Source organism: Vitis riparia, chromosome 3 (genome assembly GCF_004353265.1).
Source record: "Vitis riparia cultivar Riparia Gloire de Montpellier isolate 1030 chromosome 3, EGFV_Vit.rip_1.0, whole genome shotgun sequence".
Taxonomy (NCBI): domain Eukaryota; kingdom Viridiplantae; phylum Streptophyta; class Magnoliopsida; order Vitales; family Vitaceae; genus Vitis; species Vitis riparia.
This window is the reverse complement of record NC_048433.1, coordinates 7,496,802-7,512,384: the sequence shown is the minus strand read 5'-3', so window position 1 is coordinate 7,512,384 and position 15,583 is coordinate 7,496,802. Positions and strand designations below refer to the sequence as shown.

At 31.5% G+C, this 15,583-nt stretch overlaps 1 protein-coding gene across 1 annotated transcript; it reads left to right on the top strand.

Annotated features, from left to right (window-relative positions):
• Nucleotides 1–2,484: 2,484 nt before the first annotated feature.
• LOC117911516 (serine carboxypeptidase-like 18) lies at nt 2,485–14,729 on the top strand. Its single transcript, XM_034825921.1, has 15 exons — nt 2,485–2,630; nt 2,718–2,863; nt 3,140–3,216; nt 3,321–3,443; nt 3,537–3,639; nt 4,033–4,070; nt 4,172–4,273; nt 4,368–4,454; nt 4,578–4,736; nt 4,823–4,894; nt 4,972–5,090; nt 9,264–9,377; nt 9,616–9,670; nt 9,767–9,825; nt 14,672–14,729. Exons 1-15 carry the CDS (start codon nt 2,497–2,499, stop codon nt 14,712–14,714), a joined length of 1,431 nt encoding a protein of 476 aa, XP_034681812.1. The 5' UTR covers nt 2,485–2,496; the 3' UTR covers nt 14,715–14,729.
• Nucleotides 14,730–15,583: the final 854 nt, after the last annotated feature.

The window sequence follows — 15,583 nt, the reverse complement described above, 5'->3', positions numbered from 1 at the left end:
TTGGTTTACCAAACGTCCACTAAGTTTGATCCAAATTAAATCATTTTTAAGTTGTTGGTTTGGTCTTGAAATAAAAATACCTGAAAAATTGTATAGCTCAATTTCCTTAAGAAACAAGAGGAGAAGGGGGATAAAAGCAAAATCTATTTCATGTAAATTTATAATAAATTCATTTATCATATAACTTGTATAAAATTGAAGTAATTTCACTTGCTTTTTAGACCAAAGTTATTCAAAATTTTCAAAAATAAATTTCATATTATTTTGAGCGAATAGAATTAGGTTTGCATATCGTAAAAGCGATTTTTTTTCTTTTTTCATTAAGATAACATAAATAATTTTACTTTTAAGACTAGACTGTTTTAGAAAAAATAATGAATTGAAAAAAAAAACTCTACAAATATGTTAATTCTTAAAGCAACCTGCTCTTGAAAGCAAATATTAATAATAATAGTAATAAATAAATAAATAAATAAAAACTTAAAATTAAATTATTAAAGGGGTGCTCAGTAAAATTTAATACTTATTACTTAATTATTTAAGTTTATTTTAAGTTAAATTATACTTAAATTGTTAAATTAAAATATATTACTTAATTCTTATTGTAAGTATTAAAGTTATTTGATAAAATTAACTTAAAATATATTTTAAATCATCAAACTAACATATTTATCTTCATAAATTATAATTAGGGCAAATGAGGTTGAGTAATAGTGGAGGTGGTGGAGTTGTAAAGGAGATCATGAAGGTAATTAGGGCAAATGAGGATAAAAAGATAAATAGAGATATGGATTTAAAGAATAAGTTAATTGATTTTACTTATTACTTAAAATTATTTTTTACTTTAAGTCATACCATTAAATTCTTTTACCAAACATATTTAATTTATTTAATAACTTCAATTAAATTATTAGTTCACTTTAAGTTACTAAATTAGTTTGCCAACACCCATTAAGTTATTGACTTTATTTACCAAATTCCCTCTTACTTCATGACTTGTATATATATTTGCTTGCCCATGAAAACTATTCAAATTTCAACATAAAGGTTTCAATACCATCAGTGGCTCGTAGATGAATGTGCCCTTCCTCATCTAGCATTCAAAGCTACCCTTCAACCCCACCTAATTAACTTCCTTAATGATTTTTAAAGGCCCCATATCTACCAAATCATATAATTAATATCCAAAAGGCAACATGATACCAGTGTAATTTGGGTGGTGGAGTAACTGTTTTTGACAATGAATAAATTTTAAAGAAATCTTAGTGGTTGCATAGAAACTCGTTCCTCATTTCTTTATGCTCCTGATCTATAGGCATCTACCTTATCCTCTTCATAAGTCTATACTTTTCTATGGAAGGTCAGCGTATATGCATCAAACATCCCAAAACAATTGTTTGGCACAAATATCAAATGTTGAATTTGGACAAGAACATCAAATTCTAACTTTTATTTTAGAATATTACTTGAAATTGTTAATTTTAATTAACATTTAGATGAGTATGAATTACGTTTTTAAGTTTTAATTAAAAAAATAATTACAACTAATGATAGTTGATCTTGGTTTTGTTGCATGATAAGATGATAAATTTTGAAAATTTATAATAAAATCAATTCTAATCCAAATGTCACGATATTATTGTTGTAATTTTTATTTTTAAATGACTAATTTGTAGAAATTTAATTTTGTTAAGAATTAAATGAATTATGATGTAAAAATAATGATAGCATATAATAGAAATTCAGTTTTAAAATTTCGGATTTATTTTTTTTATCCAAATTAAATGACTTTTATGATGATGGTTTTGTTTGAAATAAAAATTTAAGAAAAAAAATTTAGATTTAAATTTTCTCGAGAAACAAGAGAGAAAAATGGATAATTAATTTTTTCTATATAATTTGTAGAAAATTCATTTCTTATACAAATTGCCTATTGTAAAAGTTAAGGGCTAAGGATTGAAAAGACGACGACGACAACAACAACAATATAGAAAAAATGAATTTTCTTTTCATTAAGATAAAAGTAAATAATTTTACTAAGGCCAAATTGTTTGAGAAAAAGTGATAAATTGAAAAACAAACAACCCTGAAAATGTATTTTTGTCTTAAAACAACATACTCTCAAGACTTCAGTTGCCCCATAGATGGATTCGCCTTTCTTCAAGCCATCCTGATCTACCATTCAAAACTACTACTCTTTAATCCCCACCCAAACATGGTTAATGATTTTTACAGGCGTGACAGCTACCCAATCAGTTGCTGATTTCTAAAGTCCAACGGCATATCATTGTAATTTTGCTGGCGGAATAACTTTTCTTTTGACAATGACTAAATTTTAAGAACATTTTGTCATTACATTATTACTTTAGTTTATAGATAAGATTCAGCCTCATGCACTTGCTCTATAAAAATCTAGCACTGTCTCAGCAAGATCCTTCAGTCTATGCCATTACCACCACCAGCTGCTGAAAATTGACTCTAAATTCAAGTGGTTAGATGGTTGCAAATTCAAAAGCAATGTACTCTGGTGTGCTCCTTGTTTTAGTCATCTCCAGCGTTGCCATGTCAGAGTCGATCATCAAGACACTGCCAGGATTCCCTGGAGATCTTCCCTTCAAGCTTGAAACTGGGTAACAAGTACTAGTATTTACCTTTTGTTTTTTCAATGCTTATGCTGCACTCGTACTAATGTGGGTTTTGATGTAAACTGTAACAAGATATGTGGGAGTAGATGATATGGATGATGTGCAGTTATTCTACTACTTCATTGAGTCTGAAAGAAATCCCAGGGATGACCCTCTATTGCTTTGGCTCACTGGAGGCCCTGGTTGTTCTGCATTTTCTGGTCTAGTGTATGAAGTTGGTATCTTTCTTATCTTTCATCTGGATTCCCTTTGGAAATGAAAATAAAAAGAATTTAGCTGATTAATGTTCTCCACTGAACTTGGTAAAAAGAAAAGGGATATGCAAGGAGAGAAATAAGGGAGGATTTTGTTGCAGGAAAGGAAGAAATTCTTTCTATTTTTTCCCCATACTTGTGAAGGTTGTGAAAGATGAAGAATTATTCAAATGAATGAAAACTTTATGATCCATATGATTGACAGGGAAAATGATACACATGTATTGTACTAATATGTAGGTCCATTGTTATTTGACTATGTCAAATCTGGTGAAAATTTGCCCACGTTCAAACTGAACCAATACTCATGGACAAAGGTACATAAGAGATTCCAGCCTTTTTCTACGGTAATTATTGAGGTCAGGACTTGTGTTAATTTGGCCTTGACATTGTAAGAACTGGTATGTTCATAAATTTGCAGGTAGCTAGCATGATATTTTTAGATGCTCCGGTTGGCACTGGATTCTCCTATTCGCGAACCGGGGAAGGTTACAACATGAATGATACGTTATCGTCTTCACAAATCTATACTTTTCTAAGGAAGGTCAGCATATATGCATCAAACATCCTAAAACAATTGTTTTGAAAAATTTGTTTACTAATCTAAGGGTCACGCTCCTTCGGTCTTGTGACACAGTGGCTTATTAATCACCCCAAGTTTCAAAGAAATCAACTCTATATCAGTGGTGACTCATATTCCGGCATAATTATCCCTATGGTTGTTCAGGAAATATCCAATGGTATGTTCATGATCACCTGTTTTTGCACTCTTAATTTTCACTCTAAAACAAGGCTGGGAAAGGAGAAAGCAATTTCTTCTTAGCAGCAGCTAATATTTTAAATTCAACTGTCGGAGGGGCTAGTACATGTAAATGGAGAGGTTAAGGAGGATAGGGTGGCCCAGGACCGGGCTGGCTTGGGCTGGGCCCTTCCTTGCCCAGCCTTGGGTTCAAGGAAGCTGCGGCCAGGCCAGGGTTGGTTACCTTTTTTCCTTGGGCTTCCAAACAACTACGTTTATTTTAATATGGCCCACAATCCCGCAGTGAAAATTCCTGAATCGGGTTCATAAGAAGCCAATAACCTTGGGATATTTATCTATTTATTTATTTCCCTTCCCCCTTTTTTTAATGCAGGTAATGACGCAGGAAAAGAGCCCAAAATGAATCTTCAAGTACATAATCCAATTTCAGAACTCCAGCCACTTGCTTCTTATGGTTTTAATCTCTGTACATCATATATGAATTCGTTTGAACTTCTTCCAATTGGACTCAGGGATACACAATTGGAAACCCGGTAACAGATAAATTTGGTGACTTAAATTCAAGAATTCCATTCGCTCATCGAGTAGGAGTCCTATCGGATGAGCTCTATGAGGTGATTTGGACCTCTCACATATCCCCCCTCCCAGGTTTAATTCATGATGAAATATTACCCTAAAATTTGCATTGATTCTTTTATGGTTCTTCAGGCAACCAAAATAAGCTGCAATGGGAAGTATGTGGATGCAGATCCAAACAATGCAGAATGCACAAACAATCTCAAACTGTTCACACAGGTGGGTGGGGTTACCACTCTTGGCTATAGTAGTAAGAATTTTTGCCATATATCTTCAAATTCAAATAGGTATTAAGATCGATTTGTTTTTGTTTTTGGCTTTTTTTTCTTTTTTTTTTGGTAGTGTTCTGAGAAATTATGTATTACACAAATATTGGAACCTAAGTGTAATGTGTTGTCCCCAAACCCAAATGCATCAAAATCGGATCAAAGCTCTCTTCAAGAGATCAATTCCATGGATTTACCCCTTTCTCCACCACAAGAACCTGAACCATGGTGCCGGGTAATCATCTGTCTGCTGAAAATTCTCTTTTTTATAATGGTTTGGACACATGGAAATGTATAATGAAACAGCTTATTCTTTTGTAGAGTTATAACTATTTATTTTCCTACCTCTGGGCTAATAATGGAACTGTTCAAAAGGCTCTGCACGTTCGAGAGGCAAGTTGATTTTTCAAATTTGTAGTGATATTAGATTCGAAATCATTTCACCAAATGATTTTATATATGGCAACCAGGGAACCAAAAAGGAGTGGGCGAGGTGCAATGAAAGCTTGTCTTACACTTCAAATGTCTTCAGTTCTGTTGATTATCATCGGAATCTCACCGAGAAAGCTTATAGAGCTCTGATTTACAGGTGATGTCTCACATATTTTTTATAGTCTTCTTGTCAATATGTTGTATCTACGTTCAATCCATGAAAAATAAGGCCAAGATTCAGTAATCACAGTTCCATACGAGTCCACAACGAATATGGAGTTTTGACTCACCTGCATGTTGAAAAGCAACCTTATAACATATTTATTTATTAGAGAAAGCACATGAAAGTAGGGTTGGTTTTTTTTCCTTTCTTTTTAAAAACTTTGGACTCTGGAGAGTTTGAAGAAAAGTATAAAAAAGAAAAAAAAAAAAAAAAAGGAAAGAAAGGATGAAAAGAAAAAATTGAAGAAAAATTAAAATAGATTTGAACTCAATAAAAATATATCTTTTATATACTCCAAAATTTTCAAATTTTAGAGTTTACGTGCTTAGAGGTTGTCTTAGGGTCTTTCTCACTAATAGTAAAGTTGGAATTAGAGGAAGAAGGGTGGTTTTTTTTGGCTCACATTGGTCTATGGTCCTACCACTTCCCACCTTAGAAGGGATTTTTAGGTAGAACTTCAAGACCTTTTAGGTTTAACTTTTCCCAAATGATGTGTCGGAGGGAATTTTAATGTAACAAGAAGAATTTTAGAAAAGTTAGGAGGCTCCAAAATAACCCTAAGCATGAGAGAATTTGATGATTTCATAAGAGAAAGTGAGTTAATTGACCCTCCTCTTAGGAATGTGTCTTTCACATGATCCAATGTGCAAGAAATTCATGTTTGTAAGTGGTTGGATAGATTTTTATTTTCAAGTGAGTGGGAATAAGGATTTCCCCAAAGGATCGAAAAAACACTCCCCAAATTGACATCAAATCATTGTCCGATTGTATTAGAAACCAATTCTTTTAAATATGATCCAACACCTTTTAGATTTGAAAACATGCAGTTACTTCATTTAGATTTCAAGCAAAATTTTGGTTGTTGGTGGAATGAGTGTTGGTTTGAAGGTTGAGAAGGTCATAAATGCATGAAAAAGTTACAGTTTGTCAAGTCAAAGTTGAAAGAGTGAAATAAGGGGTTTTTGGAGATTTAAAGGAGAAAAAGAAAAATATTCTCATGAACATTGGCATGGTTAGCAAGGATGCGAAGGAACAAAAAAGGAACTTGACTCCTGAAATTGCAACAAAGAGGACCTTAAGGAAAGGGGAATTGGAAGAGGTGTTGTTGAAGGAAGAGATCTTTTGGAGGTAAAAAACAAACATCAAATGGATAAGAGAAGGGGACTACAACCTTAAATTTTTTCATAGGGTGGCAAATGGTAGATGAAAAAGGAAGTTCATAAAGTCCTTGATGTTAGAAGATGAAGTTGTTCTAGATAACATTGAAAACATTTTGGAGGAGATCCCACTCCATTTTGGGTAGTTCATGGAAGATAGAAGGACTGGATTGGTCTCCCATTTTAGTAGAGAATGGCAATTGCCTAGATTGTCCATTTTTGAAAGAGGAGATCCATAATGTTATGATGCTTTTAAACAAGGAAAAGGTCCTATGGACAAATGGCTTCACCATTGCATTATATAAGGAGGTTAGGAGGTAATTAAGAATGATATTTTAAGAGTACTATGAGAGTTTCACAATAATGGGATAATCAATCAAATGACTAACGCTACCTTCATTGCCTCGGTGCAAAAATAAAAAAATAAATAAAAATCAAACTAGTAGAATCTCATATTTTAGACCTATGAGCTTGGTTACTAGTTAATTTATACAAGATCATAATTGAGGTACTATCAGGACAGTTGCTTAAAGTCCTTTAGCATACCATTTTCTTGTCTCACAAAGCTTTTGTTGAGGGGAGACAAATTTTGGATCATGTACTTGAAAGTAAAGAGTTTAGTTCAAAATAGAGATCTTGGATGAATTGATATTTATCTTCGACAACTTTTGCGGTGTTAGTAAATAGAAATGACAAGGGTTGGGTTAAGGCATCTAGAGGCTTAAAACAATGAGATCCTCTTTCCCATTTTCTTTCCACTATTGTGACTGATGTTTTAAGTAGGTTGATGTTGAGAGCAAAGAGAGAGGTTTATTTGAGGGGCTTCTAGTGGGAAGAAATAAGATTTGAGTGTCTCATTTACAATTTGTTGATGACACTATCTTTTTTTTTTCTAGAGTTTCCTTGGAAGATTTGGAGTTTTTAAGCTGATCTTATTGGTTTTTGAGCATCTACTAGGGCTTAGGATCAATCTAAATAAGAGCACTCTCTTTGGTATCAACATTAGTCAATATCAAATCTCTAGGATGACTTTTATGTTTGATTATTCAACCTTTGATTAACCTTTAATATATTTGGGCCTTCCTTATGAGAGGAACCCGAAAAATGCCCTATACAACACCAGACCCTAATCAGGGTTTGGTGTTGTATAAGGTATTTTATTCAAGCTCATTTTGGGATCTAGTGATAAATAAAGTCTCTAGAAGGTTGGATGGGTGGAAAAAAGTTTTTTTGTTCCTAAGAAGGAGAACTACTCTAATTCAATTTTGTTTGTCACACATCCCGAGCTATTTCTTACCCCTTTTCCAAGATTCTAACATCAATAGCTTTAAGGATTGAAAAACTGCAAAGAGATTTTTTATGGTCATGTTTTGAGAGGGCAAAAGAGATCATTTGGTCAATTGGGATCTAGTGTGTAAGCCTATGGAGTTTGGTGGTTTAGGGTTTGGGAGAATTGCTTTGAGGAATCAAGCTCTACTAGGGAAGTGGCTTTAGAAGTATCCTAAGGAAAGTTTCACCTTTCGACATTAAGTAATTTTGAATATCTATGGGACACATCCTAATGGATGGGATGCCAATAATATAGTTAGATGGGCCGATCATCACCCATGGAAGGCCATTGCACTTAATTTCTAGGTTTTTCTACACACACTCGCTTTGTGGTGTGTGATGGGGCCAAATTATTTTTTTAGGAAGATTTATGGTGGGAGAGGTCAACCTTTGTGTTCACAATTTCGAAGACTTTATAGAGTCTTTACAATTTCAAAGATTTTATGGATTCGTCACAATTAGAAACCTCCATATTTCAACTATCTTGGGTGATGACACCTCTTTTTCTTGGAATCTTATTTTCTATCATAACCTAACTGATTTGGAGATCAAGGATCTCGAAAGACCAATGACTTCTCTTTCCCATGTACATTTGTCTTTATTTGTTCCAAATGCAAAAGCTTAGGTACTTTCTTCTTCTAGCTAATTTTTTGTGGACATCAAGAGTCCTTTCTAAGGTCATGGCATTTTCTTGGTTAATGGCACATAAGAAAATAAATACCAATGTCATGCTATAATTTAGAATCAAAGCTCTTAGTCCTAATTGACGCATCCTACTTAGGGAGAGTGAAGAAGCAATTGATCATCTCTTCCTATGTTGTTTGATTGCTTTGGGGTTATGGCACAGGTAATTCTCATAGGCTGGGATGGTGTAGGTTCAGCCAAAGTGTGTTTGTGATATGATGGTTATTTCTTTTATGTGTTTTAGGAACTCCACTAGAGGAAAAACTCTTTAGAAGATTGTTTGTCTCACTTTGATATGGATTGTGTGGAGAGAAAGGAATGCTAAGATTTTTTAAGATACTTGAGAGATGCCTAAGATGATATGGGACTTGCTTTATTTTATTTTATTTCATTTTTTGAGCCTACTATACCAATGTTTTTAAACTCATTTCTTTGAGTGTGTCATTCAACTTAGCTAGCTTTTGGTATGTACTCCTTAAGGTTGGGCCTACATGGCGAGGAGTCTAGATGAGCTTTAAAGATGTAACGCTTGTATAGTCTTTTTTGTTCCTTTTGTACAAATCTCCTTGTAAAGTAGAGGTTTTTTTGGGTCTTTTGATCAAGTTTGTATTTTATAGGGAGGATTTCTCATCCTTCTCATGTTTAATTCACATTATTTAATATATCTTTTATTTCTGATAAAAAAAAAATTGTAATTGATTTCTTGAACACTTAACAAAATTTAGATTTCTTTTTTCTTTCATTTTTAGTACTTTCAATCATCCAAATGGCACCTTTGATTTATGGGTTTATATCAAATAGTCATAAAGATTTGTTTCTATACTTCATTTGTTAATATGTTAAAAGTAACTTCCATAATATATGTGCAAGCTATGTTTAAGTTTTGCATGGAATTTTCTCACTAACACAATTCTTCCATTTTTCTTCCCATGCACAGTGGCGATCATGATATGGATATTCCATATGTTGGTACACAAGAATGGATATCATCTCTCAACTTAAATATTTCTGATGATTGGAAACCATGGTTTGTGGATGGTCAAGTTGCAGGGTTTGGTTTCTAAACTTCAATTTTCTTTTTTCTTCTAATCTATATTTTGAGAGCATATGATAAAACTTAATATTTAATAACTTAATATAACTTTAAATTAAATTATGTTTAAGTTATCAAGTCATTAATTTATTAAGTTGATTTACTAAACAACCTCTTTCTCTTAACTATAAATTGTTTATTGGTTTTGTAGTACTCAATTACCATTTTTTAGTTATGTATTATATGTTTTATGCAGATTTAGAGTTGAATATTCACACAACAAATATTTAATGACATTCGCAACTATTAAGGTAAGTAAAACTCCCCAATGCATTTTTATTTTTTTCCTTTTCTTCTCCAATCCTTTTCACTTAAATAAATACATCTCCTTGTTCGGTCTCATATAGGGAGGGGGTCACACAGCTCCAGAGTACAAGCCTAAGGAATGTTTTGCCATGGTTTATAGGTGGTTTGCTCACTACTTTCTTTAGCTCCATATATATAATAATTCAATTCCCCACTTTTTTTTTTAGTGGGATTCTCCTAAGTCACATGTCCTAGAAGTTTTAATGATGCAACGAAGATAATATCTTAGTATAAACTTTATTCTATTTCCTTTTGTACTAACAATTAATTAGAGTAAAAATACATATAGCCACTTAATTTTCACCTGGTTTTTATTAAAGAGAAAATGAAATTATTAAACTCAATGAAGCAAAATTCATCTCAAAAGAAAATGTATGTTTCACATATATTCAAACAAATGTAAGTTTCATTAAGAAAAAAAAAAGAATTATGTGAGCAAAACACATTACTAATCCAAGAGAGAGAGATATTTTTTATTATACTATGTGACACTGTAAACATTGAGGCTAGGCAACCTTGTCAATTTCACACATCCAATATAAAGGTAAAATAAGCAAAAATGACTAAATAGTTAAAAAGAACAAAAGTTGTAGACTCTCCTTTAAGAGTTTGTTTATAAGGCTAAAACTATCTTTCCAAGATAGAAATTTAATGATTCACGTAATCATGGAATACTAATTCAGTTCAAGTTAACCTAATAATTAAAACATAACACATAATCCAAATCAACATGTTTAAACAAAGGCTTTAAGGTCAAATATAAACTAAACTAACAAGAACCCTTTCTATTCCTAACGTCACTCATTTCCATTTACATTTAGGGTACTTGAAAGAGGTTTTCAAAAGAAAAGGTAGTGAGTTTTAGCATAGTAAGAAATATACTAACAATTTTTATTTTTTTTATGAAAATAAAAGTGACATAGTACATAATATAACCTTCAAACATACAAAACATAAATAAATTTTCTATTCCCAAACTAGTGGGACCTTTATAAATGGATAACTCTTCAATTTGGAAGGGACTAACTAATTAGATGGTGCCATCAGGTGAATGATTACCCCATTGACTAGGTTTTCTAATCCTCATATAACTAGGCAATAAGGGTCAACAACACAACCCCTGTGGACATATATTAAATTTCACAATATAAAATTTTCTTCATGTGGATAAAATAATTTTAGAAAAATAAAATTTGAAAAAATATTAAGGGTCATAATTCATTACTTGATGCAAAGTTAAAAATTGAATTGAGTAAAGAAGTTGATTAAACTTAGAATACACCTAAACAAATAAAATAAATCTCATTAATACAAACCTATTTTATCCTAATGGGGATTTTATATCAAATGTTATTAATTTCCTATAATAATTAATTTTATATTCAAGAATTTATTCTTTTCTTTTTCATACATTATCATGATTTACAGTATTATATCAACATATGATTTTTTTGTTGAAATCTAAAAAAAAAAAAAGATTCAAAGAGAAAGAGAGAAAAGAAAATCTAGGATTTCTCATTATGAACTCTCTTAAAAAAAATATATACAATATTATTAGAATTTAAATAGACCTAATAAAACCTAAAAAAGAAAAGAATAATTCTAAATACAATAATAGTAACTAAATAAGAGAGAAAAATAGTAACTAAATAAAACTAAATAAAGGTACTAGATATTAATAAATAAATAATAATAAATAACTCTTAATAAATAACTCTAAGATTTTTTTCCAACTATCCTATATAATCAATAATTTTTTTTCTTTATTGTACTTTCATATTTTATTTTTCTTATTTCTATCATTATCCACTAATCAAACCAAAGTAAACATCATCATTATTTTACCATTACATGGTAAAACTTTTCCATTATATTATAAATTCTATATATCAATTTTCCCCTATTTTTCCTTGTTATTTATATTTTCTTCATTTGGAATATCCATTCTACATTGCATTCTTTTACAAAATAACATCCATGATTGTGCATTCATGCTGCTTAACTTTACCTTTTGTCGTTACCCTTTGTACCCTATTCTTCATAAATAAAGAAAATAAATAAATAAAAAATGTCACATTTATGGCTTATGCACAATACCAATCCCTATGTTTCCTCTTCTCATTCTCTTAATAATAATAATAATAATAATAATAAAATAAAAAATAAAAAATAAATAAATAAAATTCAATATAGTGTCCATTCATGGTTGCACCCTACCCCACACACCTTTAACTACTCTTCTACTTGTTTTTTTAGTGTGAACAATAGCATGGACTAGCTATGGTAGTGTTGCGCCTATTATTGATTTTATTTTATTTTTAAAAGCCGAAGTCCAGTAGGATAACACCCACAGGAGGGGCGAATAGGTATAATTAAAAATTTATGAAATAAAGATTATATGTTATACCTAATCAAAGATACTCAAGATAATCAAAGATATAACAATGGATACAAAGATTTTACTTGGAAAACCCCCACACTAACTGTGGAGATAAAAAACCACAAGGTTTAAGACCGTTAAGCTAAATCCACTATATGAGATCATGTTACACAGATTTACCTAGCCGTCTTACCTTAAAGACATACTCTCTAGTACCTACAGCTTGATCCACGTTCATGATGCAACAACTTCCAATTGCTCTAACGAATACTCTTCAACCTCGTTGAAGGGATGTGAGTCTTCAATCCTAGATTCTTAAATGAATCTCTTGAATGAGAAATCGAGAATGGTGTGGCTCATTAGGTTTTTTTTTTCCTCAAAGTGCCCTTTTTGAAATCTTTCTAATCTCTTATCCTAGAAGGGTTATAATGAGGTATATATAGGCCTAGAGGCCAAAGAGGATCAGTATTTGAAGGTTTCTAAATATAATTTGCATGAAATCTTTGAAAATACTATGTCAATCTTCGACAAAATTAGCATGAGTGTTGTTGCCCACTTGAGCAGCCCTACCATTTTACAAAATAAAACAAAAATTCATTTTAATTCTAGATAATATGTATTGTTCCTCTATATACTCTTTAGGAGCCTAACTTGTCTTAAGTCAAATCTTCTTAGATGTACCTATGACTTTTCGGTTGGACGAACAACAACCCTTGATCTTTAATGGAGAGGAAGTCACTATCTAAAAATATTTCTAAGGCCACAAATAACTTAGGAAAAAATTGCCAACATACAAACAAGACTCAATGTCTTAAAAATCTCCCCATTTGGCAATTTTGTGACAAAACATAGCTACATAATCCCACTTGAAGTCTCATAATGGAGTTCACATAATACACATGAATGTTCAATTAAAAATAAACCAAAGGAAGACATTGCATCATTTTGTAGTACTTATATCCCTAACCTATAACTTGCACACATAAAGGAAACTATACCTAAGGTAACGTAATGTGTGGGATAAAATAATGTCAAGAAAGCTAAATAGGATAGTGGGAGGTTTTGGTTGATGCATTGTGATAGCATGAAGAAGGAATGGATTCCTATAGCAACACCAATGTGCAAAGCAAAGCTTGAGAGGGATATAGATGCATGCAAATCAACCAAACTTAATGAAAGCTTGATAAGACACAATAAAGCATAGGGGGCTTTCACCAATCAGAATATACACAAATAAGACCATGGAAACAAGCTTTTGTGACTTAAGATAATTCTAGAGATATAGATATATCACAAAGAAATATTTTGCAAGAAATATCTATGTCAAGTATCTCTCTTAAACTTCTAAGGCATGCAGTCAACAGTTGATTTGGTTTCCTCCAATGTCTCAAGATTAGTTTCCTTTAATATTTCAATTACTTTCCCTCAATAATTAAAAATGAATAAAATAAAAATTTTTAAATAATTTAAAAAGAATATCTCTCTCTAACGAATATCTCCCACTAAATGTAAAAACTCCCCCTAAAATATAAAAATCTCCATTTTTTGTCTAGAGATATCTCCCAAATCTCTTTTTCCTTTGGTATTTGATTGACTTTGCATGTGTTTTATAGATCTCCCCATTTTTGTCACAAAAATGGAAAAGAATGTGTAATAAAAATACAAAACACAAGATAAACAAAATAAGAAATATAAAGCACCATCATATATATAGATAATCATGATTCTGGATACAAAAGAAACACAAGAAATGAAAAGCATTCTAGATCATAAATAAAAAGATGAGTACAAAAAGACATATAATAGCTTTAAGCGTCAGGAGGCAGAGCGGAACTTGAGGCGCCTTGTGCATGGATCCAAGAAATGATGTACATGAGTTGGCCTTAGATCTCACAAAGTTGTGTGTCATGAGAGTCCATCTGCAGAAGAAGATGTGTCATGGAGTCCAAAAACTCTCGTGTAGTAAGATCGGTTGTAGACAGTGTAGAAGATGATACATGTGAGGAACTAATACAACCACGACTAAAGCATGTGCGAGGATCAGGCTCTAGAAAGTTAGCCTTGGGAACTAAAGCATCCTGCTTCATCACTTAAACCTCATTTTCCTCAATGAGAGCCTCCTGAGCTGCCTCCTAAGCTATTGAGGATGGTGTTGTGTCCTATGGGCCATAGGGCGTAGGAGGAACCATGGGAACATACGCTAGACTGTAGTGTTTGGATTAGAAACTCACATCTAGTAGAACATGAGATGATTAAACCCCTAAAGAAATATCAAACTCAAATCCAATGTATTTTAGGATCCGAGAAATGAGAAGAGCAAATGGAAATCCGCTATAATGTAAAGAGTGATTGCCATAAGGGGTCATGACATCAAGATTGACTTGTCACATGTAACACCCGAGTTTTTTTTTTAGGGTTAATTTAGGAAATTATTAATAATTATTAAATTAATTAATTTAATAAAATGGAAGAGGGGTAAAAATGTAATTTTATGAATAAATACCCTAGGTATAAATTAGAAATTCTATTCTTCCTGTTCTTTTCTGAATAGCGTTCCTGTTTGCAGAATTTCAGAGAACGTAAGGTTGGAATCGGATTTCAGGGTTTGAAGAACAGATCTCCATAGGTAAGATTCTAACCCCTAGTTTAATATTTTAGATTCATTGGTTAATTTCAAACACATTAGATATCTTTTGGAAAAACCCAAATCTAGATTAGGATTAGTTTTTTTTTTTTTTTAATTCGTTTTAATATTAAAATAGTGAAAATTTAATATTTTGATTTATTGTTGGAAATTGGGAGATCTTAAGTTTTTTTTAGATGAAAAAAAAAATTCCTTGGAAGGTTTCAATTTTAGGCTAGGGTTAATTTTATTTTTTTTAAAAAGTAAATAAATATATTGTTATTTGTGGCTGAAGAGATTAGAAAATATTAGTTAAAAAAAAAAAAAAGGAACGTGTGTGCACTGGAAGATAGAAAAACAGTGAAAAAAAAAAAAAAGAACATGTGTGCATTGGAAGATAGAAGAATGGTGGAAAAAAAATTGCATGCATGTGGGAACTGAAAGATAGAAGAATGAGGAAAATAATAATATTTATAATAATAAAAGACATGCATGTGGAGTGTGTGAGTGGGTGGATGAAAATAATAATATTATTAATAATAAGAGGCATGCATGTGGAGCGTGTGAGTGGGTGGATGGTCTGTACATATATATATATATATATTACAATGATAGTTGTTTGAGTGTTATGGTAGTTGTGTTTGGAAAATATGAAAGTGGTAGAATAAACCATGTATAAATAAACAAGGTGAAATACAATTTAGTTAAATTTATAGTATTAAAATTAGATTAATGATAAATATTAAGTTAATAAGTAGCATAAAATTTAATTAGTGAAATAAATTATAGTTTACTCTAATATTTTTTTTCAACTATCCTATATAATCAATAATTTTTTTCTTTACTATACATTTC